Source organism: Pelobates fuscus, chromosome 5, assembly GCF_036172605.1.
Source record: "Pelobates fuscus isolate aPelFus1 chromosome 5, aPelFus1.pri, whole genome shotgun sequence".
Taxonomy (NCBI): Eukaryota; Metazoa; Chordata; class Amphibia; order Anura; family Pelobatidae; genus Pelobates; species Pelobates fuscus.
The window spans coordinates 9,455,604-9,480,281 of NC_086321.1; the positions used below are offsets into that span (position 1 = coordinate 9,455,604).

The following is a 24,678-nucleotide window of genomic DNA, read 5'->3' on the forward strand; positions in this document are numbered from 1 at the left end:
TGATTTATTAATCTGGTTTTGCTTTTTATTGCACTGATTATTGCATTTTCTGCAGAAACAGGAGTAACAGTCTCGCTCTTTAAGAAAAGGACCGCGCACAGTGAAATCATTAAGGTTTCACGGATTCACCAATCTATCGGCAGGTGACTCCAGCACTGTGATTATCCCATCTTGTAATAACTGTCTTTATCCACAGCAAGAAGGTTCCGATGACTGAGGGTTCACTTTACAGACGACGGCCCCTGATCTCTTAGTTTGTAATGTTCTTCTGGAATATTCCGGAGTCGCTCAGCCGCCTGCAGGAACAGAGCCCACCGTTAACTCTTGGAATAACATAGTGTACAGAAACAGCAACAAAGCAAATAAATCTGCTTCTCAATTAAAACTATTATAATAATTCCCGTAATATATATATATTATTATTTATTACAAGAATATATTCTGTTAGAATTTTTTATTAAATCATGAAAACCGTTACAGAGTGCATTTCTGAGGTGCACGGCACTTGCATGATGTCAGGATTGGCGAATGCCCACTAGATTTGGATTTTCTGAAAGGTCATTTGTTAGATAAAGGCACGTCTGACCAGAGGAATCAAAGATGGCAGCCTCCATAGAGCAAGAGTAAGCCGGGGTAATTAAGTTTAGGCTAGAATTCCTGTAATAGTCAAGTGATTAAAAATAAACACAGTTATGTATTCCCTTTAATTATAGTTACATAGCTGAAAAGAGACCTGCGTCCATCAAATTCAGTCTCTCACATATTTTTTTGCTGTTGATCCAAAAGAAGGCAAAAAACCCAGTCTGAAGAGCTTACAATTTCAACAAACTAGGAAAAAATTCCTTCTTGACCCCAAAATAGCAGTCAGATGTCTCCTTGGATCAAGCAGCTATTACCCCACTAATTAGAAATTATATCCCTGTATGTTATTGCAAGTATTTATAGGACAAAGCCATGACACACTGCAAATGAACAGGTGAAATAGAAATATTGTTTAATTTATATTCTCTGTAAGCTGGCTGACAGGGAGCTAAGATGGAGGTGTCCAGTTACAGGACAGGGCGTATAACAATGGCTGACAGGGAGCCAAGATGGAGACGCCCAGTTACAGGACAGAGCGTATAACAATGGCTGACAGGGAGCTAAGATGGAGACGCCCAGTTACAGGACAGAGCATATAACAACGGCTGACAGGGAGTTAAGATAGAGACGCCCAGTTACAGGACAGAGCGTATAACAATGCCGACGGGAAGCTAAGATGGAGACGCCCAGTTACAGGACAGAGCGTATAACAATGGCTGACGGGGAGCTAAGATGGAGGCGCCCAGTTACAGGACAGAGCATATAACAATGGCTGACAGGGAGCTAAGATGGAGACGCCCAGTTACAGGACAGAGCGTATAACAATGGCTGACGGGGAGCTAAGATGGAGACGCCCAGTTACAGGACAGAGCGTATAACAATGGCTGACGGGGAGCTAAGATGGAGACGCCCAGTTACAGGACACAGCGTATAACAATGGCTGACAGGGAGCTAAGATGGAGACGCCCAGTTACAGGACAGAGTGTATAACAATGGCTGACAGGGAGCTAAGATGGAGACGCCCAGTTACAGGACAGAGCGTATAACAATGGCTGACAGGGAGCTAAGATGGAGACGCCCAGTTACAGGACAGAGCGTATAACAATGGCTGACAGGGAGCTAAGATGGAGACGCCCAGTTACAGGACAGAGTGTATAACAATGGCTGACAGGGAGCTAAGATGGAGACGCCCAGTTACAGGACAGAGCGTATAACAATGGCTGACGGGGAGCTAAGATGGAGACACCCAGTTACAGGACAGAGCGTATAACAATGGCTGACAGGGAGCTAAGATGGAGACGCCCAGTTACAGGACAGAGTGTATAACAATGGCTGACAGGGAGCTAAGATGGAGGACGCCCAGTTACAGGACAGAGCGTATAACAATGGCTGACGGGCAGCTAAGATGGAGACGCCCAGTTACAGGATAAAAATCTGTGGATTTATACATTTTATTTTTCACGTCTCACATATATTTGTTAAATAAAGTACTATTAATAATATTACTGGGGAGGAGGTGGGTTATTTACTTGGCAGAATCTTGTTCCTGAGTTCTACTATTGAACTCAGGAACTGAGGTGATCCAGCGGAGGAAAGTGCCGGTCAAGACTAGGGCTCCACTACAATACGTTCTCTGTGTCTCTTTAACACAACCCTTCCCAATGTGCTGCCGACTCACCTGCTCCGCTGTCAGGTCTCTCTGAGCCTGTGCCAGCATCTCGTATCCCACCATAAATTTGCGCACAGTCGCAGAACGCAGAAGTGGCGGGAAGTAGTGCGCATGGAGCTGCCAGTGGCTGCAATCCTCAGACAAATGACACCCAGTAGGAGCACCTGGAACCAAACAATTCGAATCAATGTTCTACTCAGTATTATCCACATATCCCACAGAGCTCCGTCTGATAACTCATATCACACAGAGCTCCATCTGATAATTCATATATCACACAGAGCTCCATCTGATAATTCATATATCACACAGAGCTCCATCTGATAATTCATATATCACACAGAGCTCCATCTGATAATTCATATATCACACAGAGCTCCATCTGATAATTCATATATCACACAGAGCTCCATCTGATAATTCATATATCACACAGAGCTCCATCTGATAATTCATATATCACACAGAGCTCCATCTGATAATTCATCCCATGTAATACGTACCATGCCAGCCCATATAATATGTAATGTACCATCCCATGTAATACGTACCATGCCAGCCCATATAATATGTAATATACCATCCCATGTAATACATACCATGCCAGCCCATATAATATGTAATATACCACCCCATGTAATACGTACCATGCCAGCCCATATAATATGTAATGTACCATCCCATGTAATACGTACCATGCCAGCCCATATAATATGTAATATACCATCCCATGTAATACATACCATGCCAGCCCATATAATATGTAATATACCACCCCATGTAATACGTACCATGCCAGCCCATATAATATGTAATGTACCATCCCATGTAATACGTACCATGCCAGACCATATATTATGTAATATACCATCCCATGTAATACGTACCATGCCAGCCCATATAATATGTAATGTACCATCCCATGTAATACGTACCATGCCAGCCCATATAATATGTAATATACCATCCCATGTAATACATACCATGCCAGCCCATATAATATGTAATATACCACCCCATGTAATACGTACCATGCCAGCCCATATAATATGTAATGTACCATCCCATGTAATACGTACCATCCCATGTAATACGTACCATGCCAGCCCATATAATATGTAATGTACCATCCCATGTAATACGTACCATGCCAGCCCATATAATATGTAATATACCATCCCATGTAATACATACTATGCCAGCCCATATATTATGTAATATACCATCCCATGTAATACATACCATGCCAGCCCATATAATATGTAATATACCATCCCATGTAATACATACTATGCCAGCCCATATATTATGTAATATACCATCCCATGTAATACATACCATGCCAGCCCATATAATATGTAATATACCATCCCATGTAATACATACTATGCCAGCCCATATATTATGTAATATACCATCCCATGTAATACATACCATGCCAGCCCATATAATATACCATCCCATGTAATACATACTATGCCAGCCCATATAATATACCATCCCATGTAATACATACCATGCCAGCCCATATATTATGTAATATACCATCCCATGTAATACATACTATGCCAGCCCATATATTATGTAATATACCATCCCATGTAATACATACCATGCCAGCCCATATAATATACCATCCCATGTAATACATACTATGCCAGCCCATATATTATGTAATATACCATCCCATGTAATACATACCATGCCAGCCCATATAATATACCATCCCATGTAATACATACTATGCCAGCCCATATATTATGTAATATACCATCCCATGTAATACATACCATGCCAGCCCATATAATATGTAATATACCATCCCATGTAATACATACTATGCCAGCCCATATATTATGTAATATACCATCCCATGTAATACGTACCATGCCAGCCCATATAATATACCATCCCATGTAATACATACCATGCCAGCCCATATAATATGTAATGTACCATCCCATGTAATACGTACCATGCCAGCCCATGGAGTATGGAAAGGAAATTTCAAACATATTGTCATACTTGCAGAGCAGACGTTTCATGATGGACGCTAAGCCTCGAAAGAGAAAAAAAAAATGATTTCATGTCAGAACGTAATAAATAAATCCAGGTCTGATATTTTTAGATCACTCTTATCTTACTGTTAGCCAGCACTTGTCTGCCATCGTACTGTTGGCCTCTTACATCTCACCAGGGAGGTGCCACTGATACCCCTGAACATACAGTGAGCAGGGTTATCCAGAGCCTGGGGTCATTAAAACATTAGGGTATACCACACAGAGTTACAGTTACTATAACCACTGCTATTATGGTTATGGTGCCATGAGTCCCGGGAACCACCTGCCAGTTATCTGTTAAACCATTAAGAAACAGATTAAGTCACCTTGTTACCTTGCTGTGTCAGGCGCCTGCAGTCATTGCAGAGTTTGATAAATACAATGAATTCTGTTTAAACCTGGTATGAATTACCGTGGTCAACCAACAGATTACACCCAGATGGCTCCAAAATAAACAGGCACTGCAGTGGTTATATTGCCAAAAGCAGGCATAGGCAACCTTAGGCACTCCAGATGTTTTGGACTACATCTCCCATGATGCTTTACCAGCACTATGGGTGTAAGAGCATTATGGGGGATGTAGACCACAACATCTGCCGAGGGTTGCCTAGAGTGTCCCTTTAAATAGACACAACCCCAGGATTTCCAATTTACGGGGCTCCCTAACATGCAGCTCGCACAGTAAGATAACATGCTAGCTCTGGAAGAAAGCCTCAGGAATCTGTATGACAAATGGCGGCACTCACTGTCTCTCTCTTCGTTAGTGAGGTCCTGTAGCCGGGTCACATGGCGTCGCGGGAGGAGGAGTGTCTGAAACGGCCAAACTGCCCAATAAGGAACAAGCACCAGCCAGTGCTTATTGGCCAGCACCAGGCGTTCCTAGAGAGATAAGAATGGCAATGAGTTCATTTAAATCCAGCTACAAAGCACTGTATCATTAACCCCTTCAGCTGGCTGCTGCTCTGGCATTTATTGTGTTAAATGGCTCAATAAGGGCATTTGTGTATCATTCTGTAATAGCGCCAAGTTGCTCTCAAACTGTGTGTGTTTTCAGTTGTGATGTTCAATATTACTCCGGCCTACCAGAGGCGTCTAACAGGGAGCGGGACCTTAGCCTAACTTACTGTTTATGATTCAATGGGAAATGAGGAAAACTCTGCGTAAAGGGCTGGATAAGAGAGGCCCCCACGACCAATCGCACGATTTATTAAAGAATCCTTAAAGAAACCTTTAACAAAATTAACATTCCAGTAAAACCTCAGCACTTACCATCACTTCCATTTAATATTATATTCATTACCTCAGTATTACACTCACTACAACACTCCACCCATCTGTTACCTCAGTATTACACTCACTACAACACTCCACCCATCTGTTACCTCAGTTTTACACTCACTACAGCACTCCCCCCATCTGTTACCTCAATACTACACTCACTACAACACTCCACCTATCTGTTACCTCAGTATTACACTCACTACAACACTCCACCCATCTGTTACCTCAGTATTACACTCACTACAACACTTCACCCATCTGTTACCTCAGTATTACACTCACTACAACACTCCACCCATCTGTTACCTCAGTTTTACACTCACTACAGCACTCCCCCCATCTGTTACCTCAATACTACACTCACTACAACACTCCACCTATCTGTTACCTCAGTATTACACTCACTACAACACTCCACCCATCTGTTACCTCAGTATTACACCCACTACAACACTCCACCTATCTGTTACCTCAGTATTACACTCACTACAGCACTCCACCCATCTGTTACCTCAGTATTACACCCACTACAACACTCCACCCATCTGTTACCTCAGTATTACACTCACTACAGCACTCCACCCATCTGTTACCTCAGTATTACACCCACTACAACACTCCACCCATCTGTTACCTCAGTATTACACCCACTACAACACTCCACCCATCTATTACCTCAGTATTACACTCACTACAGCACTCCACCCATCTGTTACCTCAGTATTACACCCACTACAACACTCCACCCATCTGTTACCTCAGTATTACACTCACTACAACACTCCACCCATCTGTTACCTCAGTATTACACTCACTACTCCCATCTGTTACCTTCTTCACCATGTGCTCGCAGCTACTGATTGGTTAGAGATAAGTTTTCCCCTACCTTCCGCTCCTCCTCCAGTCTGCCGTACTCCACTAACATCGGGATCCCGTGCTCCCTCAGATATGCTCTCTGGGTCCGGTCTTCTATCTGGGCCTCATTGGGAAGGAAGTTACTGGCCCAAATCTACAGAGAAAAACTAAATGTAATTTTGCACTGTCTGGGGTTAGAGAATGCAATATAGTTACAATAGCTAATTGTATCCACAAAGAAAATGGAGAATTAACCATTTCAATACCAGACTGGCACGCAGTACAAAGTATCTTATAGGACTACATATAAAGAGGACATGGTGGCTCTCCTCTAAGTGACCAGGAGAACAATGCCACCCAATCCAACAAACGTATCTACAAAGGCAGCCAGCATGGGATTAAATAAAGATTATAAAGTCTGACTGGTGAACACGTGGTCTGTGAAGACACACCTCAGCTGAAACAGCTAGACAGTTACAATAAACATGACTCAAACACAAAGCAAAATATGAAGGAAGCAAAGTTACCAGAAGTTAGTTGAATTCCCAGCAGATGGCAGTATTGAGCTATCGAAGCCTTACCTGGCAGTGTGGATGAGGATTGGAACAGCCCATCATTGCTCCTTTATTTTCAAATATCTATAAAACAAAAAGGGGCAAGTTAGACATCCGCTAAACTAGCTATTACATGGGATGGTATATTACATATTACATGGGATGGCATATTACATATTACATGGGATGGTATATTACCTATTACATGGGATGGCATATTACATATTACATGGGATGGTATATTACATATTACATGGGATGGTATATTACATGGGATGGTATATTACATATTACATAGGATGGCATATTACATGTTACATGGGATGGTATATTACATGGGATGGTATATTACATATTACATGGGATGGCATACTACCTATTACATGGGATGGCATATTACCTATTACATGGGATGGTATATTACCTATTACATGGGATGGCATATTACCCATTACATGGGATGGTATATTACATATTACATGGGATGGCATACTACCTATTACATGGGATGGCATATTACCTATTACATGGGATGGCATATTACCTATTACATGGGATGGTATATTACCTATTACATGGGATGGCATATTACCTATTACATGGGATGGCATATTACCTATTACATGGGATGGCATATTACCTATTACATGGGATGGCATATTACCTGTTAAATGGGATGGTATATTACATGTTACATGGGATGGCATATTACCTATTACATGGGATGGTATATTACATGTTACATGGGATGGCATATTACATATTACATGGGATGGTATATTACATATTATATGGGATGGTATATTACATATTATATGGGATGGTATATTACCTATTACATGGGATGGTATATTACCTATTACATGGGATGGTATATTACATGGGATGGTATATTACATGGGATGGCATATTACATGGGATGGCATATTACATGGGATGGCATATTACATGGGATGGCATATTACATATTACATGGGATGGTATATTAGATGGGATGGTATATTACATATTACATGGGATGGCATATTACATGTTACATGGGATGGTATATTACATATTGTAGCGGATTGGTACCGGGCTGTCCTACAACATGTATGGGGATAATTGTATTTGGTCATATTGCTAGTTTAATGTGTGTGAACATGCATAGAAATCATTGTATCCGGGTATATTGGCAGTTGAATGTGTGTAAAGTACTGTATTCCTCTGGTTGTTCGGTAGAATCATTCGAATGAAACATGGGAATGAAACTACCGAACAACCAGACCACCCTGTGTAAAGTGTGCCTTCAATTACCGTTTGCAACAATGTTGCAAACGGGTAATTACCTATTCGTGCAGTGTGGTCTTTGTCCTCTGGGTGGCCGCCATTCGGGATACGAACACGTGGTGGCGGCCATCTTAAACTACCGAACAGCGGTGTTTTGCCGTCGAGGGTCTGGAACTAAAATCGGACACTTGACTAGGCAAACACCGCTGAGACCTCCATACTTCCAGAAATTCGTATAGAAACTACCGAATGACCCGCCGTTCGGTAGAAAGAAACTCACGAACTAGGGGATTCATGCGAATTCCCCTTAGTCTCTATAACCCAGGCAATTCGTCTGTTTCCAAAACGCATGGAACTGTTTTCGGATACTTTACCCATGCGGTCGGTCAAATCTTTGGAACCCCATATCTCACGAACCGTTTATCCGAATGGGCTGATTTTAAAATATGTTGTTCCTCCAGACTAGGGCTATCTGGAGATATTGGATTTGTGGATGTACCCCAAGTATTTAGGGTACATCCAAAACTTGGGTAAAACTATGTACATGATAAGGGGATTATGATGCTAGAGGAGGGGAGGAGATGTGTGGGAGGTTACTGTTCACAGATTGGATAATGTCTTAAGTGATAGAACCTCCTCCCTTGCATGGGAGAGGGCTTTATAAGGAACTGTGGAATAAAGCTTGTCAGTTCTACTCCTGAAACTGTGTGTCGTCCAGTTATTGGGATTGCGATAGGGATATTGCTGTATTACTCTACCTGCTAGAAACCTTGCCTGTGGACTTATCATCACCTTGTTCCTGAGCCTCACTGGGATCTCTAGTGGAGAATAGCTGTGAAAGATCGGCTCTCCGCTACACATATTACATGGGATGGTATATTACATATTATATGGGATGATATATTACATATTATATGGGATGGTGTATTACATATTATATGGGATGGTGTATTACATATTATATGGGATGATATATTACATATTATATGGGATGATATATTACATACTATATGGGATGGTATATTACATACTATATGGGATGGTATATTACATATTACATGGGATGGTATATTACATATTACATTGGATGGCATATTACATATTACATGGGATGGTATATTACATATTACATGGGATGGTATATTACATAGGATGGTATATTACATATTACATGGGATGGCATATTACATATTATATGGGATGGTATATTACATATTACATGGGATGGTATATTACATGTTACATGGGATGGTATATTACATATTACATATTACATGGGATGGCATATTACATATTACATGGGATGGCATATTGCATATTACATGGGATGGCATATTACATATTACATTGGATGGTATATTACATATTATATGGGATGGCATATTACCTATTACATGGGATGGTATATTACATGTTACATGGGATGGTATATTACATATTACATGGGATGGTATATTACATATTACATGGGATGGTATATTACATATTACATGGGATGGTATATTACATATTACATGGGATGGCATATTACATGGGATGGTATATTACATGGGATGGCATATTACATGGGATGGCATATTACATGGGATGGCATATTACATGGGATGGCATATTACATATTACATGGGATGGTATATTAGATGGGATGGTATATTACATATTATATGGGCTGGTATATTACATGTTACATATTACATATTACATGGGATGGCATATTACATATTACATGGGATGGCATATTGCATATTACATGGGATGGCATATTACATATTACATGGGATGGCATATTACATATTATATGGGATGGCATATTGCATATTACATGGGATGGTATATTACATGTTACATGGGATGGTATATTACATGTTACATGGGATGGTATATTACATGTTACATGGGATGGTATATTACATGTTACATGGGATGGTATATTACATGTTACATGGGATGGTATATTACATGTTACATGGGATGGCATATTACATGTTACATGGGATGGCATATTACATATTACATGGGATGGTATATTACATGTTACATGGGATGGCATATTACATATTACATGGGATGGTGTATTACATATTACATGGGATGGTATATTACATGTTACATGGGATGGTATATTACATGTTACATGGGATGGTATATTACATGTTACATGGGATGGTATATTACATATTACATATTACATGGGATGGCATATTACATATTACATGGGATGGTATATTACATGTTACATGGGATGGCATATTACATATTACATGGGATGGTATATTACATATTACATGGGATGGTATATTACATGTTACATGGGATGGTATATTACATGTTACATGGGATGGTATATTACATATTACATGGGATGGTATATTACATATTACATGGGATGGTATATTACATATTGTGGCGAAACCAACCTCGCCACTGGGCCCTGGAGAAGCCTGTTTGCTAGCCTCCTACCTACTGACTATGGCCCCTGGGTTATTTGGGGCATATTGTACTTTATATGGCGGCTACTGGCCCTTTAAGCACAGTGAATGGTATTTTATTGTACTGCTGCTGGCCCTTTAAGAACTGTCTGGGGACATATTGAGACTTTGGGTAACAATACCCTTTAAGACTATGGCCCCTGAAAACGTATGGACTTTTATTGTGTGTGTATGGCCCTTTAAGAACCGTCTGGGGACATCTTGTAACTTTGGTGAACAATGCCCCTTTAAGACTATGTCCCCAGACCTGTAAAATAACTTGCCCCTGGCTTTCTCCCACTTGGTTCAGTAAATAGGGCTTACTGAACCAAGTACCACACAGGCGGACCACCCAGAAGCTAAAGTGTGCAGGCAATTTACCTCCCAGGCTGTGAGGTTACTGCAGGTTAATTGCCGAGCGCTGGGTGGCCGCCATTCGGCAGCCGAACACGTGGCGGCGGCCATTTTGGTCATTCGAATGCGGTCAGCGGTGTATGCTAAAGATTCTGTGGAACTAAAATCGGCTACACATTCTGCCGAACACCGCTGACCCTTACCTTCTTCCATACTGAACTTGCAGCTCCAGAGACTAAGTCCCGTTCGAAATGGGACTTAGTCGTTTTTTCGCATGAAATTGACCGACCGCACAGCCCAAATCTATGGAACTGTTTTGGGCAGGAAATTGTGCTTGCGGTCGGTCATAAAGGACTTCCAGCTAACTTTTGATCCACTGGAGGGATTTGGCTGATTTTTGGAAGGGCTTATGTTTAAAGTGTGCTGATTCCAAATATGTGGTTTTTGGGAAGATTGGATGTATGGATTTAAAGTTATAGCACATGTATAAAAACTGTAGTTTTCCTGGCTGTAATAATTATGTTAACTGGTTATCTGAGGGGAGGGGATGTGTGGGCTGAACCATGTATGTGATTGGTTATTTTATGCCTCCCCCTGGGTGTGGCCTGTAAGTGTACAAGTGTAATAAAAGCCGGGCTGGATGAGCCAGTCCAGAGTTCCTGTTTTACCCTCAAAGTGATGTGTCGTCTCATTATTGGGGGGAAGGATTTATTGCATGCTGTTCCAGTTGACTGCTAGGAGTACAAGCCTATTCGTATGGTTCCTATTCAATGGTCTACAGCATTCATATGCTTGGGAGAATTTAAAAGGTTTCTCGGATTCGGTGATTGTGGTGTCTGCCAGAGTGCTTGGAGTCCTCAGGAAGCACTAGGAGCATCCATTAACGGAGGTACTCAGTCGGGGTGCCAGGCGATCCGTTACACATATTATATGGGATGGTATATTACATATTACATGGGATGGTATATTACATATTACATGGGATGGTATATTACATATTACATGGGATGGTATATTACATATTACATGGGATGGTATATTACATATTACATGGGATGGCATATTACATATTATATGGGATGGTATATTACATATTACATGGGATGGTATATTACATGTTACATGGGATGATATATTACATATTACATATTACATGGGATGGCATATTACATATTACATGGGATGGTATATTACATGTTACATGGGATGGCATATTACATATTACATGGGATGGTATATTACATATTACATGGGATAGTATATTACATGTTACATGGGATGGTATATTACATATTACATGGGATGGTATATTACATGTTACATGGGATGGTATATTACATATTACATGGGATGGCATATTACATGTTACATGGGATGGTATATTACATATTACATGGGATGGCATATTACATGTTACATGGGATGGCATATTACATGTTACATGGGATGGCATATTACATATTACATGGGATGGTATATATCCCATATATCACCCTCTACATTACAGGATTAGGCCAGATGCTGCAGACTGTATCTTCCCTGATTCTTTAACCAGCATAATGACTGTAAGAGCGTTCTGGGAGATGCCCGCACCCCTTCCCCCCAGTATATCAGTATTATATCAGTAATAGAGCCTGCACTTGCTATCAATAGATGGGAACATTAGGTCCCCTGCTTAATATTAGAATAGCCCCCAACTGCCACTAAAGGGTAGGGGCTGCTGGTGGGACAATAAGCTTCCCTTTTGGTTAAAGATTTAGTAGATATGCCCCACCTGACATTAAAATACCATGAAGATCTTATTAGGACTTTTCATTTCATTTTATAACTTTTTTAATGAAGCAGCTGACGAGTCCCCTCGCATGAAACTTCCACTCAGTCTAAGATATCAGAACAAATAACTGCTCTTAGTAGCCAACTACTTTACTTTTAACATTTACACAATATTTTCTCTTTTTCCCCCAAACTGGATTAGTTGATTGAAAAAAACAGTAATCAGTTACGGTATTTTGTGGATGGACAGACGGGTCACTTTCAAGCAAAGAAGAAGGCATTTCATTATATTTCTATTTTCTTCTTTTTAGAAATAATTTAGAATTAATTTAACTCTGTGAAATGAACATGCAATCTCACCTGAACCCACGGGTAAGAGGCCCCTAAATCCTTCATAATCTCTGCCCATTTATCAATCACGGCTCGGACCTCCAGTGAGGACATCAGTGGCAGCGTGACATCAGACCACGGGTGGAAACACATCACCTGGCTGAGGACAAGTGAAATAAATAGACCATCGAGGCTGAGGCTTCCCTTAAAAAGAGGTTTGAGATGACATCTTAAGAGTAAAATCACAGGAACGTGCTTACTATTCATTAATCTTAATATATTCAGATAACAGAACATGCTCTGCTTCCTCTGCCTGTGTCCCCTGTTACACTGGGAATCCCTGATCATAATACATTAATAGACTATTACCAGACCCCTCGCGCAGATTTTGCCTGGAGCAATGGGTGTTCACTGGGACCTGAAAATGAGAAAAAAAGGCAGAGATCTAATAATTGGCCACCGTGAGGACAATCAGTGAATACTTCATATCTGAGTACTGGGTACCGAGTGCCAGGAAAGGTCAGGATGGCATTCTGATCATGGCACCTGTAATAAGTCATCCTCTCCTGTGTACCGAGAGCAGCGCTCAGTGAGCAGGGAAACCCGGCTTCATTCATCTACATGGGCCCATAAATATCCAGTGTAAACCAACTGAGTCAAACTGACATGTACCAACCACAGTATCTATTTCTTCTTTAATGGTCTTCCCACATGGCTATGTACCAACCACACTAACACTGCATCCTCACCTGGCTGTGTACTCACTGCACTAACACTGCATCCTCACTTGGCTATGTACCAACCACACTAACACTGCATTCTCACCTGGCTGTGTACTCACTGCACTAACAATGCATCCTCACCTGGCTGTGTACTCACTGCACTAACACTGCGTCCTCACCTGGCTGTGTACTCACTACGCTAACACTGCATCCTCACCTGGCTGTGTTCTCACTACGCTAACACTGCATCCTCACCTGGCTGTGTACTCACTATACTAACACTGCGTCCTCACCTGGCTGTGTACTCACTACGCTAACACTGCATACTCACCTGGTAGTGTACTCCCTACACTAACACTGTGTCCTCACCTGGCTGTGTACTCACTGCACTAGCACTGCATCCTCACTTGGCTGTGTACTCACTGCACTAACACTGCATCCTCACTTGGCTGTGTACTCACTGCATTAACACTGCATCCTCACTTGGCTGTGTACTCACTGCACTAACACTGCATCCTCACCAGGCTGTGTACTCACTGCACTAACACTGCATCCTCACCTGGCTGTGTACTCACTATACTAACACTGTGTCCTCACCTGGCTGTGTACTCACTACGCTAACACTGCATCCTCACCTGGCTGTGTACTCACTGCACTAACACTGCATCCTCACCTGGCTGTGTACTCACTATACTAACTCTGCGTCCTCACCTGGCTGTGTACTCACTGCGCTAACACTGCATCCTCACCTGGCTGTGTACTCACTGCCCTAACACTGCATCCTCACCTGGCGGTGTACTCACTACGCTAACACTGCATCCTCACCTGGCTGTGTACTCACTATGTTAATACTGCATCCTCACCTAGCTGTGTACTCACTGCACTAACACTGCATCCTCACCTGGCTGTGTACTCACTACGCTAACACTGCATCCTCACCTGGCTGTGTACTCACTATGTTAATACTGCATCCTCACCTAGCTGTGTACTCACTGCACTAACACTGCATCCTCACCTGGCTGTGTACTCACTACGCTAACACTGCATCCTCACCTGGCTGTGTACTCAATGCACTAAAACTGCATCCTCACCTGGTTGTGTACTCACTACGCTAACACTGCATCCTCATCTGGCTATGTACTCACTGCACTAACACTGCATTCTCACCTGGCTATGTACTCACTATGTTAATACTGCATCCTCACCTGGCTGTGTACTCACTATACTAACACTGTGTCCTCACCTGGCTGTGTACTCACAGCACTAACATTGCATCCTCACCTGGCTGTGTACTCACTGCACTAACACTGCATCCTCTGCTAGCTGTGTACTCACTACGCTAACACTGCATCCTCACCTTGCTGTGTACTCATTACGCTAACACTGCATCCTCACCTGTCTGTGTACTCACTACGCTAACACTTCATCCTCACCTAGCTGTGTACTCACTATACTAACACTGTGTCCTCACCTGGCTGTGTACTCACAGCACCAACACTGCATCCTCACCTGGCTGTGTACTCACTGCACTAACACTGCATCCTCTGCTAGCTGTGTACTCACTACGCTAACACTGCATCCTCACCTTGCTGTGTACTCATTACGCTAACACTGCATCCTCACCTGTCTGTGTACTCACTACGCTAACACTTCATCCTCACCTAGCTGTGTACTCACTACACTAACACTGTATCCTCACCTGGCGGTGTACTCACTATACTAACTCTGCGTCCTCACCTGGCTGTGTACTCACTGCACTAACACTGCATCCTCACCTGGCTGTGTACTCACTGCACTAACACTGCATCCTCACCTGGCTGTGTATTCACTGCACTAACACTGCATCCTCACCTGGCTGTGTACTCACTACGCTAACACTGCATTCTCACCTGGCTGTGTATTCACTGCACTAACACTGCATTCTCACCTGGCTGTGTATTCACTGCACCAACACTGCATCCTCACCTGGCTGTGTATTCACTGCACCAACACTGCATCCTCACCTGGCTGTGTACTCACTACGCTAACACTGCATCCTCACCTGGCTGTGTACTCACTACGCTAACACTGCATCCTCACCTGGCTGTGTACTCACTACGCTAACACTGCATCCTCACCTGGCTGTGTACTCACTACGCTAACACTGCATCCTCACCTGGCTGTGTACTCACTGCGCTAACACTGCATCCTCACCTGGCTGTGTACTCACTGCGCTAACACTGCATCCTCACCTGGCTGTGTACTCACTGCGCTAACACTGCATCCTCACCTGGCTGTGTATTCACTGCACTAACACTGCATCCTCACCTGGCTGTGTACTCACTGCACTAACACTGCATCCTCACCTGGCTGTGTACTCACTGCACTAACACTGCATCCTCACCTGGCTGTGTACTCACTACGCTAACACTGCATCCTCAACTGGCTGTGTACTCACTGCACTAACACTGCATCCTCACCTGGCTGTGTACTCACTACGCTAACACTGCATCCTCAACTGGCTGTGTACTCACTGCACTAACACTGCATCCTCACCTGGCTGTGTACTCACTGCACTAACACTGCATCCTCACCTGGCTGTGTACTCCCTACGCTAACACTGCATCCTCACCTGGCTGTGTACACACTGCACCAACACTGCATCCTCACCTGGCTGTGTACTCACTACGCTAACACTGCATCCTCACCTGGCTGTGTACTCACTACGCTAACACTGCATCCTCACCTGGCTGTGTACTCACTACGCTAACACTGCATCCTCACCTGGCTGTGTACTCACTACGCTAACACTGCATCCTCACCTGGCTGTGTACTCACTACGCTAACACTGCATCCTCACCTGGCTGTGTACTTACTACGCTAACACTGCATCATCACCTGGCTGTGTACTCACTGCGCTAACACTGCATCCTCACCTGGCGGTGTACTCACTATACTAACTCTGCGTCCTCACCTGGCTGTGTACTCACTGCACTAACACTGCATCCTCACTGGCTGTGTAATCAGGACACTTACCAGGGTCAGGTGCATCGGGCTGTAAGGCAGGGAAGTCATTTTCAAAGAGGAATGTTCCCTCGTAATCAGGATTTATCTTCATCCACAGAACAAATCAAAGAAGAAATTGTTATTATTGGCATTGATATAGTGTTAACATATTATTATTATTATTATTGGCATTGATATAGTGTTAACATATTATTATTATTATTATTGGCATTGATATAGTGTTAACATATTATTATTATTATTATTATTATTGGCATTGATATAGTGTTAACATATTATTATTATTATTGGCATTGATATAGTGTTAACATATTATTATTATTATTGGCATTGATATAGTGTTAACATATTATTATTATTATTGGCATTGATATAGTGTTAACATATTATTATTATTATTATTATTGGCATTGATATAGTGTTAACATATTATTATTATTATTATTGGCATTGATATAGTGTTAACGTATTATTATTATTGGCATTGATATAGTGTTAACACTATATCAATGCCAATAATAATAATATGTTAACACTATATCAATGCCAATAATAATAATACGTTAACACTATATCAATGCCAATAATAATAATAATAATATGTTAACACTATATCAATGCCAATAATAATAATAATAATAATAATAATATGTTAACACTATATCAATGCCAATAATAATAATAATATGTTAACACTATATCAATGCCAATAATAATAATATGTTAACACTATATCAATGCCAATAATAATAATAATATGTTAACACTATATCAATGCCAATAATAATAATAATAATAATAATATGTTAACACTATATCAATGCCAATAATAATAATATGTTAACATATTATTATTATTATTATTATTATTGGCATTGATATAGTGTTAACATATTATTATTATTATTGGCATTGATATAGTGTTAACATATTATTATTATTATTATTATTATTGGCATTGATATAGTGTTAACATATTATTATTATTATTATTATTGGCATTGATATAGTGTTAACATATTATTATTATTATTATTGGCATTGATATAGTGTTAACATATTATTATTATTATTGGCATTGATATAGTGTTAACATATTATTATTGTTATTATTGGCATTGATATAGTGTTAACGTATTCTGTATCGCTTTACAATATTATATTTAACAATCAATGAGACAATTACAAAATGTTACAGGAACAAGAGGTTGAAGAAGATATGTCTCCAGGTACCTGCAGTCACCGAGAATCACATAGAACGCGTGCTATTCCAGGATTAGGTTTCATAGTATCCACCAATAAAGGACAAAGTCTGCCCTGTGCTAATGTTAAATCAGGACAGAACCCAGCAAGACATTCACAGCCATTGTGTATAAATACAGACTGTGGTTTATAGAGAGAGATGTTTAGTCAACATCGTGGATGGTTAGAATATAATTCTGCTATTTTCTTATCATATTAATAAAGCAATGACAAGCGGTCCGGGAGACTGTGAGGCGTGGCTTTACTTGGTTTATAAGATCAGTAAAAATATAAGAATTTATACAAAAATAAAAGTATAAGAAAAAAGGAAATTATCATGGATAAACAATATCTGCATTTTATTTGATCTGTGTATCATACTGTGTATGCGCATTCGTCTCCACTCGGAAGCCGACGTTGATGGAGGAGGAGAGGTCACCAGCGCCGAGGATTAAGGTAAGCAAATAAATGGTTAATTAACCATTATTTGACGTGGAACCTAAATGGTGACTAGGGCGTTATCGGATTAGGAATAGATACTTGTATTCCCAACGCTATAGTGTCCTTTAAAAACATTTTTCTAGCTTTTTAGTACAATTGCCCCTGCAGTCTCACTGCTCAATTCTCTGCCATTTAGGAGTTAAATCACTTTGTTTCTGTTTATGCAGCCCTAGCCACACCTCTCCTGGCTGTGACTGACACAGCCTGCGTGGAAACAAAATGGCTTCATTTTCAATCAGATGTAACTTACTAGAACTTTTTATCTCCTGCTCTGTAAATTGAACTTTAATCACATGCAGGAGGCCCCTGCAGGGTCTAGCAAGTCATTAACAGAGCAAAATATTAAATTCGAAATTAAACGTAATGTGAATTAAGGTAGTGTAAATATTAGATGACTCTATGCAGGAAATGGGCTACATAAACAAAATGATTTAACTCCTAAATCACAGAGAATTGAGATTGCAGGGACATGATCTATACACCAAAACTGCTTCTTTAAGCTGAAGTTATTTGGTGCCTATATCGTCCCTTTAGTACAATGTAGCAATTAAGAGATATGTAACAATATACATGCACTTTGTAACATGTGATTTTGAATAATCGCTTTGTTGTCACATGACTGGGTAGATAACCCCTCCCTTTACTTCCTGTTTTGGGCATTATATATTCTTTAAAATGAAAACTATCTGTATTATAAGTCGAAATATTGCTCTTTTCAAAAGTGTTTAAATTATGGGACATTGATACTTGAGGAAACAACAGATATTTTTAGTCTTTTAAAGGATCACTATAGGGTCAGGAACACAAACATGTATTCCTGACCCTATAGTGTTAACACCACCATCTAGCCCCCGTGGGCCCCTCATGCCTCCATAAATATAGTAAAAATCTTACTGTATTCAAGCCAGAAGCTGTAAATCTGCATGCTGTTAGACTCGGAAAAACAAGCAGTGTGCTGACATGTGGTAGCCTGATCCAATCACAATGCTTCCCCATAGGATTGGCTGAGACTGACAAAGAGGCAGATCAGGGGCAGAGCCAGCATGATTCAAACACAGCCCTGGCCAATCAGCATCTCCTCATAGAGATGAATTGAATCAATGAATCTCTATGAGGAAAGTTCAGTGTCTGCATGCAGAGGGAGGAGACACTGAATCACAGGATGCTGTGCACAGTGCTGCCCTGTGCTCTGCTGACAGCAGATCTGAGTGGATGGAGGCATATTATGCCTCCATCAACTCCAAAGTCCCTCTGGTTTACTCTGAGTGACTGCAACTGGAGGTGTTCCTAACTTTCAATGTAAACACTGCATTTTCACAGAAAATACAGTGTTTACATGAGAAAGGCTGAAAGGCTGCAGGGAGCTATAGTTCTCACCTGAACAACCTCATTAAGCTGAAGTTGTTCAGGTGACTATAGTGTCCCTTCAGGCCGAAGTCTGGAAACGTGCAAATCAGTTCATGATATATCCGTTTATTCGGCTGAAGTTGCAAAATATTAAATTAGTTTTCCTCTGCGGCCTGGCAGTATTACCTCCCCTCCGGCTCTCAGGGCCCCTGGGCAGAGAGGGTTGGTTAGATTGTGTCTAGGAATGTTTTCCTCCGAGGGTTTCTCAACCTGTCCCTGCCATGGACGCTTCATGCGGTGCGCAGACACTAACACCCAGTCATCCCGCAGAGGGTTATACCGAATGTGCTGGTGTTCTAGAGACAGGAGAGAAATATTGGATGACACATTAAGGATGGAGAATTATTCACGTGACATTTCAGATGAAAGAAATATAAGCAGAGTTAATCCAAAATACATTTAAAAAAAAAAGAACCACTCATATCAGATCCTGCATTTCATGCAAATGCTCTACCTTTGCAGCTTTTGAGGTGAGTTCTCAGCAAACGCCAGTCATGCTCATTTAAAGGAGCAATCCACGTTAACATAACCACTACAGTGTACTGTGGTGGTTATGGTGCAAGGAGAATCCTAGAGCCCTCCAGAATAAGCAGTCAAATAGGGAATGCTCTTCACTGAACTAAACGCAGAGGTGCAGAGCTTAGCTTACTAGCTGAGAGCAATCAGAATTAACTTCAGCTCCTAGGATGTGCTTCCAGTTCTCCAAAAAAAAGCTGCAGGGGGGGGGGGGGGAACGGAGCCAAGCAGACCCCAAGTAAAATATATTGGGGGGCACTAAAACCACTACAGCATGTGGCAGTGGTTATGGTGCTTCAAATGTTTATAAGCAGTGATTTAAGGACAAGGAAGCGAATCTAGGAGTTTGTTATTCAGGTGTCACTATTTTATTTATTTTAGAAAGCCAACAGCTGAAGTCCAAGACTGTATATGTTGATGTTATTCATAAAATAAAAAAGGTAGAACTTCCCAGGGGCGTTACTGTTTCCCAATGTACCTCCGTTATGCAATGCAGAGTAAGGAGCTGGTATGCCATATACTAGCATACATCTGTGTGCCTGGATATGTCATCCAAGAGGTAGATGTAAGAGGAGTTTATTATTTAAAGCGGCACTGTCAAGCCGAACTTACCTTTCCCCAATCGATTCCTCTTCTCCCCCTCTCTCAGGATCTGTTCTTCTTTTCTTCCTGTCTGCTCTAGTTTTCTTTAAAACATAAGACAAAGTAGGGACTATTTGTCTTATGGAGGATTCCTACGCCTGACCATCTCTGACCAGCAGAGGAGCAAAGTGTGCTTCATTTCCGGTGGTCAGAGCAATTTTCCCACGATTCTAAACTTTCCTCCCTGTTCCCACCATGCTTCCTGTCAGTATTGCCGAACGTCCTGTCATTTAGACAAAACTGCCGAATTGCATCCTAACAGAATGAGCACTGTTTCTCCATTGGTGTTAGGATGCAATTCGGGACTTTGATCGTATCGGAATTTCATTCTAATGAATGAAACTCCGATCCTATTCATTGCTGTGGCTGCATCTTGCAGCCGCTTAGTAGATAACTCCCTAATTCCCACGGTATCAGGGAGCTATCTACTAAAAGGCTGAAAGACCTAAACTGGTCTTTCAGCCAAATTTACTAAGTAAAGATTATTATTTATAAAGATTACTTAGTATTAGTAAATACCGCGAGTCCCAGGGCCGTGTCTAGTAAACCGTGAGCAGCCGGGGGGGGGGGGGGGGGGCTATAAGGGATAATGGGGGGGCCCTAAATACCCCTCCCCCCGCAGGACCCTGTGTTACTCCAGCTCCCATCATGCTCAGCCACGATTACCCAGCGTGATGGGAGTTGGAATCCCAGCACACAGAGCAGCCATCAGGGACTACATTTCCCAGAATGTTGAGCCAGCCCCTCTCCTGTATCTCTATGGCAGCCAGTAATACCGCTGGGCTGGAAGGCGGCAGCAACGCCCGCGGGCTCCATCGATGCGTTCCACGCCGACCACTTCCTGGTCTGTGCGTTCCACGCCGACCACTTCCTGGTCTGTGCGTTCCACGCCGACCACTTCCTGGTCTGTGCGTTCCACGCCGACCACTTCCTGGTCTGTGCGTTCCACGCCGACCACTTCCTGGTCTGTGCGTTCCACGCCGACCACTTCCTGGTCTGTGCGTTCCACGCCGACCACTTCCTGGTCTGTGGTACTGGACATAGTTAGATAAGATGCCCCGCCCACAACCAGCCCCTCCCCGGTGATTGGCCTGTTCCCTGGACCTCACAGTCTATTGGTCAGATCTCAGTGAAGGGGCGTGGCCATGCAGTATTCACTAACGGCCTAGGCAGACACAGCGTTACTCCCCCGGGTCACAGCTCCCTGCCAGCACTACCCCCTCAGCCGGGCTCCCTGTCAGTACTACCCTCTCAGCCGGCTAACAGCTCTCTGTCAGTACTACCCCCTCAGCCAGTCACAGCTCCCTGTCAGCACTACCCCCTCAGCCAGTCACAGCTCCCTGTCAGCACTACCCCCTCAGCCAGTCACAGCTCCCTGTCAGCACTACCCCCTCAGCCAGTCACAGCTCCCTGCCAGCACTACCCCCTCAGCCAGTCACAGCTCCCTGTCAGCACTACCCCCTCAGCCAGTCACAGCTCCCTGTCAGCACTACCCCCTCAGCCAGTCACAGCTCCCTGTCAGCACTACCCCCTCAGCCAGTCACAGCTCCCTGCCAGCACTACCCCCTCAGCCAGTCACAGCTCCCTGCCAGCACTACCCCCTCAGCCAGTAACAGCTCCCTGTCAGCACTACCCCCTCAGCCAGTCACAGCTCCCTGTCAGCACTACCCCCTCAGCCAGTCACAGCTCCCTGTCAGCACTACCCCCTCAGCCAGTCACAGCTCCCTGTCAGCACTACCCCCTCAGCCAGTCACAGCTCCCTGCCAGCACTACCCCCTCAGCCAGTCACAGCTCCCTGTCAGCACTACCCCCTCAGCCAGTCACAGCTCCCTGTCAGCACTACCCCCTCATCCGGGCTCCCTGTCAGTACTACCCCCTCAGCCAGTCACAGCTCCCTGTCAGTACTACCCTCTCAGCCGGGTCACAGCTCTCTGTCAGCACTACCCCCTCAGCCGGGTCACAGCTCTCTGTCAGCACTACCCCCTCAGCCGGGTCACAGCTCTCTGTCAGCACTACCCTCTCAGCTGGGTCACAGCTCGCTGTCAGCACTACCCTCTCAGCTGGGTCACAGCTCTCTGTCAGCACTACCCTCTCAGCTGGGTCACAGCTCTCTGTCAGCACTCCCCTCTCAGCTGGGTCACAGCTCGCTGTCAGCACTACCCTCTCAGCTGGGTCACAGCTCGCTGTCAGCACTACCCTCTCAGCTGGGTCACAGCTCGCTGTCAGCACTACCCTCTCAGCTGGGTCACAGCTCTCTGTCAGCACTACCCTCTCAGCTGGGTCACAGCTCTCTGTCAGCACTACCCTCTCAGCTGGGTCACAGCTCTCTGTCAGCACTCCCCTCTCAGCTGGGTCACAGCTCTCTGTCAGCACTACCCTCTCAGCTGGGTCACAGCTCCCTGTCAGTACTACCCCCTCAGCTGGGTCACAGTTCTGTCAGTACTACCCCTTCTGCTGGATCATAGCTCTCTGTCAGTACTACCCCTTTGCAATGATGGCCTGCTGCGGGTCCCGGGCGGTACGGCTGGCTGTGCTGCTGGCGGTTCTGGCAGTTATTATCCAGTTACTGCGGGGCTGGATCAACAGCAAGAACTACACCTTCACCAAGGAGGAGATAGCTGGTCTGGCCAAGGAGTATTCAGGTAATAATATAATATATACCGGATCTAGCCAAGGAGTATTCAGGTAATAATATAATACAGTATATACCGGATCTAGCCAAGGAGTACTCGGGTAATAATATAATATATACCGGGTCTGGCCAAGGAGTACTCGGGTAATAATATAATATATACTAGGTCTGGCCAAGGAGTACTCGGGTAATAATATAATATATACCGGGTCTGGCCAAGGAGTACTCGGGTAATATAATATATACCGGGTCTGGCCAAGGAGTACTCGGGTAATAATATAATATATACCGGGTCTGGCCAAGGAGTACTCGGGTAATAATATAATATATACCGGGTCTGGCCAAGGAGTACTCGGGTAATAATATAATATATACCGGGTCTGGCCAAGGAGTACTCGGGTAATAATATAATATATACCGGGTCTGGCCAAGGAGTACTCGGGTAATAATATAATATATACTAGGTCTGGCCAAGGAGTACTCGGGTAATAATATAATATATACTAGGTCTGGCCAAGGAGTACTCGGGTAATAATATAATATATACTAGGTCTGGCCAAGGAGTACTCGGGTAATAATATAATATATACCGGGTCTGGCCAAGGAGTACTTGGGTAATAATATAATGTATAGCCGGCTTGCCCAAGGAGTACTCGGGTAATAATATAATGTATAACCGGCTTGTCCAAGGAGTACTCGGGTTATAATATAATGTATAGCGGGGCTTGCCCAAGGAGTACTCGGGTAATAATATAATGTATAGCGGGGCTTGCCCAAGGAGTACTCGGGTAATAATATAATGTATAGCGGGGCTT

At 42.9% G+C, this 24,678-nt stretch overlaps 2 protein-coding genes across 4 annotated transcripts in view; one reads left to right on the forward strand and one right to left on the reverse strand.

The window, feature by feature from the left end:
* Nucleotides 1-24,678, reverse strand: part of GALT (galactose-1-phosphate uridylyltransferase) — a 27,350-nt gene continuing 2,672 nt past the window's right edge. The window contains exons 1-11 of one of the 2 annotated variants that reach the window (XM_063453554.1): nt 22,008-22,105; nt 20,200-20,369; nt 16,933-17,008; nt 13,565-13,613; nt 13,226-13,355; nt 7,029-7,085; nt 6,479-6,601; nt 5,058-5,190; nt 4,227-4,310; nt 2,261-2,415; nt 1-296 (exon numbers count right to left, since the gene is read on the reverse strand). In XM_063453554.1, the coding sequence (XP_063309624.1) occupies nt 222-296; nt 2,261-2,415; nt 4,227-4,310; nt 5,058-5,190; nt 6,479-6,601; nt 7,029-7,085; nt 13,226-13,355; nt 13,565-13,613; nt 16,933-17,008; nt 20,200-20,369; nt 22,008-22,047 (1,092 nt within the window). In that variant the 5' untranslated portion in view covers nt 22,048-22,105 and the 3' untranslated portion in view covers nt 1-221. Of the gene's footprint in view, nt 297-2,260; nt 2,416-4,226; nt 4,311-5,057; nt 5,191-6,478; nt 6,602-7,028; nt 7,086-13,225; nt 13,356-13,564; nt 13,614-16,932; nt 17,009-20,199; nt 20,370-22,007; nt 22,106-24,678 lie in introns of those variants that run through there. The other variant, XM_063453555.1, reaches the window with a different exon arrangement.
* SIGMAR1 (sigma non-opioid intracellular receptor 1) overlaps nt 22,390-24,678 on the forward strand; it is a 22,461-nt gene continuing 20,172 nt past the window's right edge. The window contains exons 1-2 of one of the 2 annotated variants that reach the window (XM_063453557.1): nt 22,390-22,467; nt 22,778-23,873. In XM_063453557.1, coding sequence (XP_063309627.1) covers nt 23,723-23,873 — 151 coding nt within the window. In that variant the 5' untranslated portion in view covers nt 22,390-22,467; nt 22,778-23,722. Of the gene's footprint in view, nt 22,480-22,777; nt 23,874-24,678 lie in introns of both variants that reach the window. The other variant, XM_063453556.1, reaches the window with a different exon arrangement.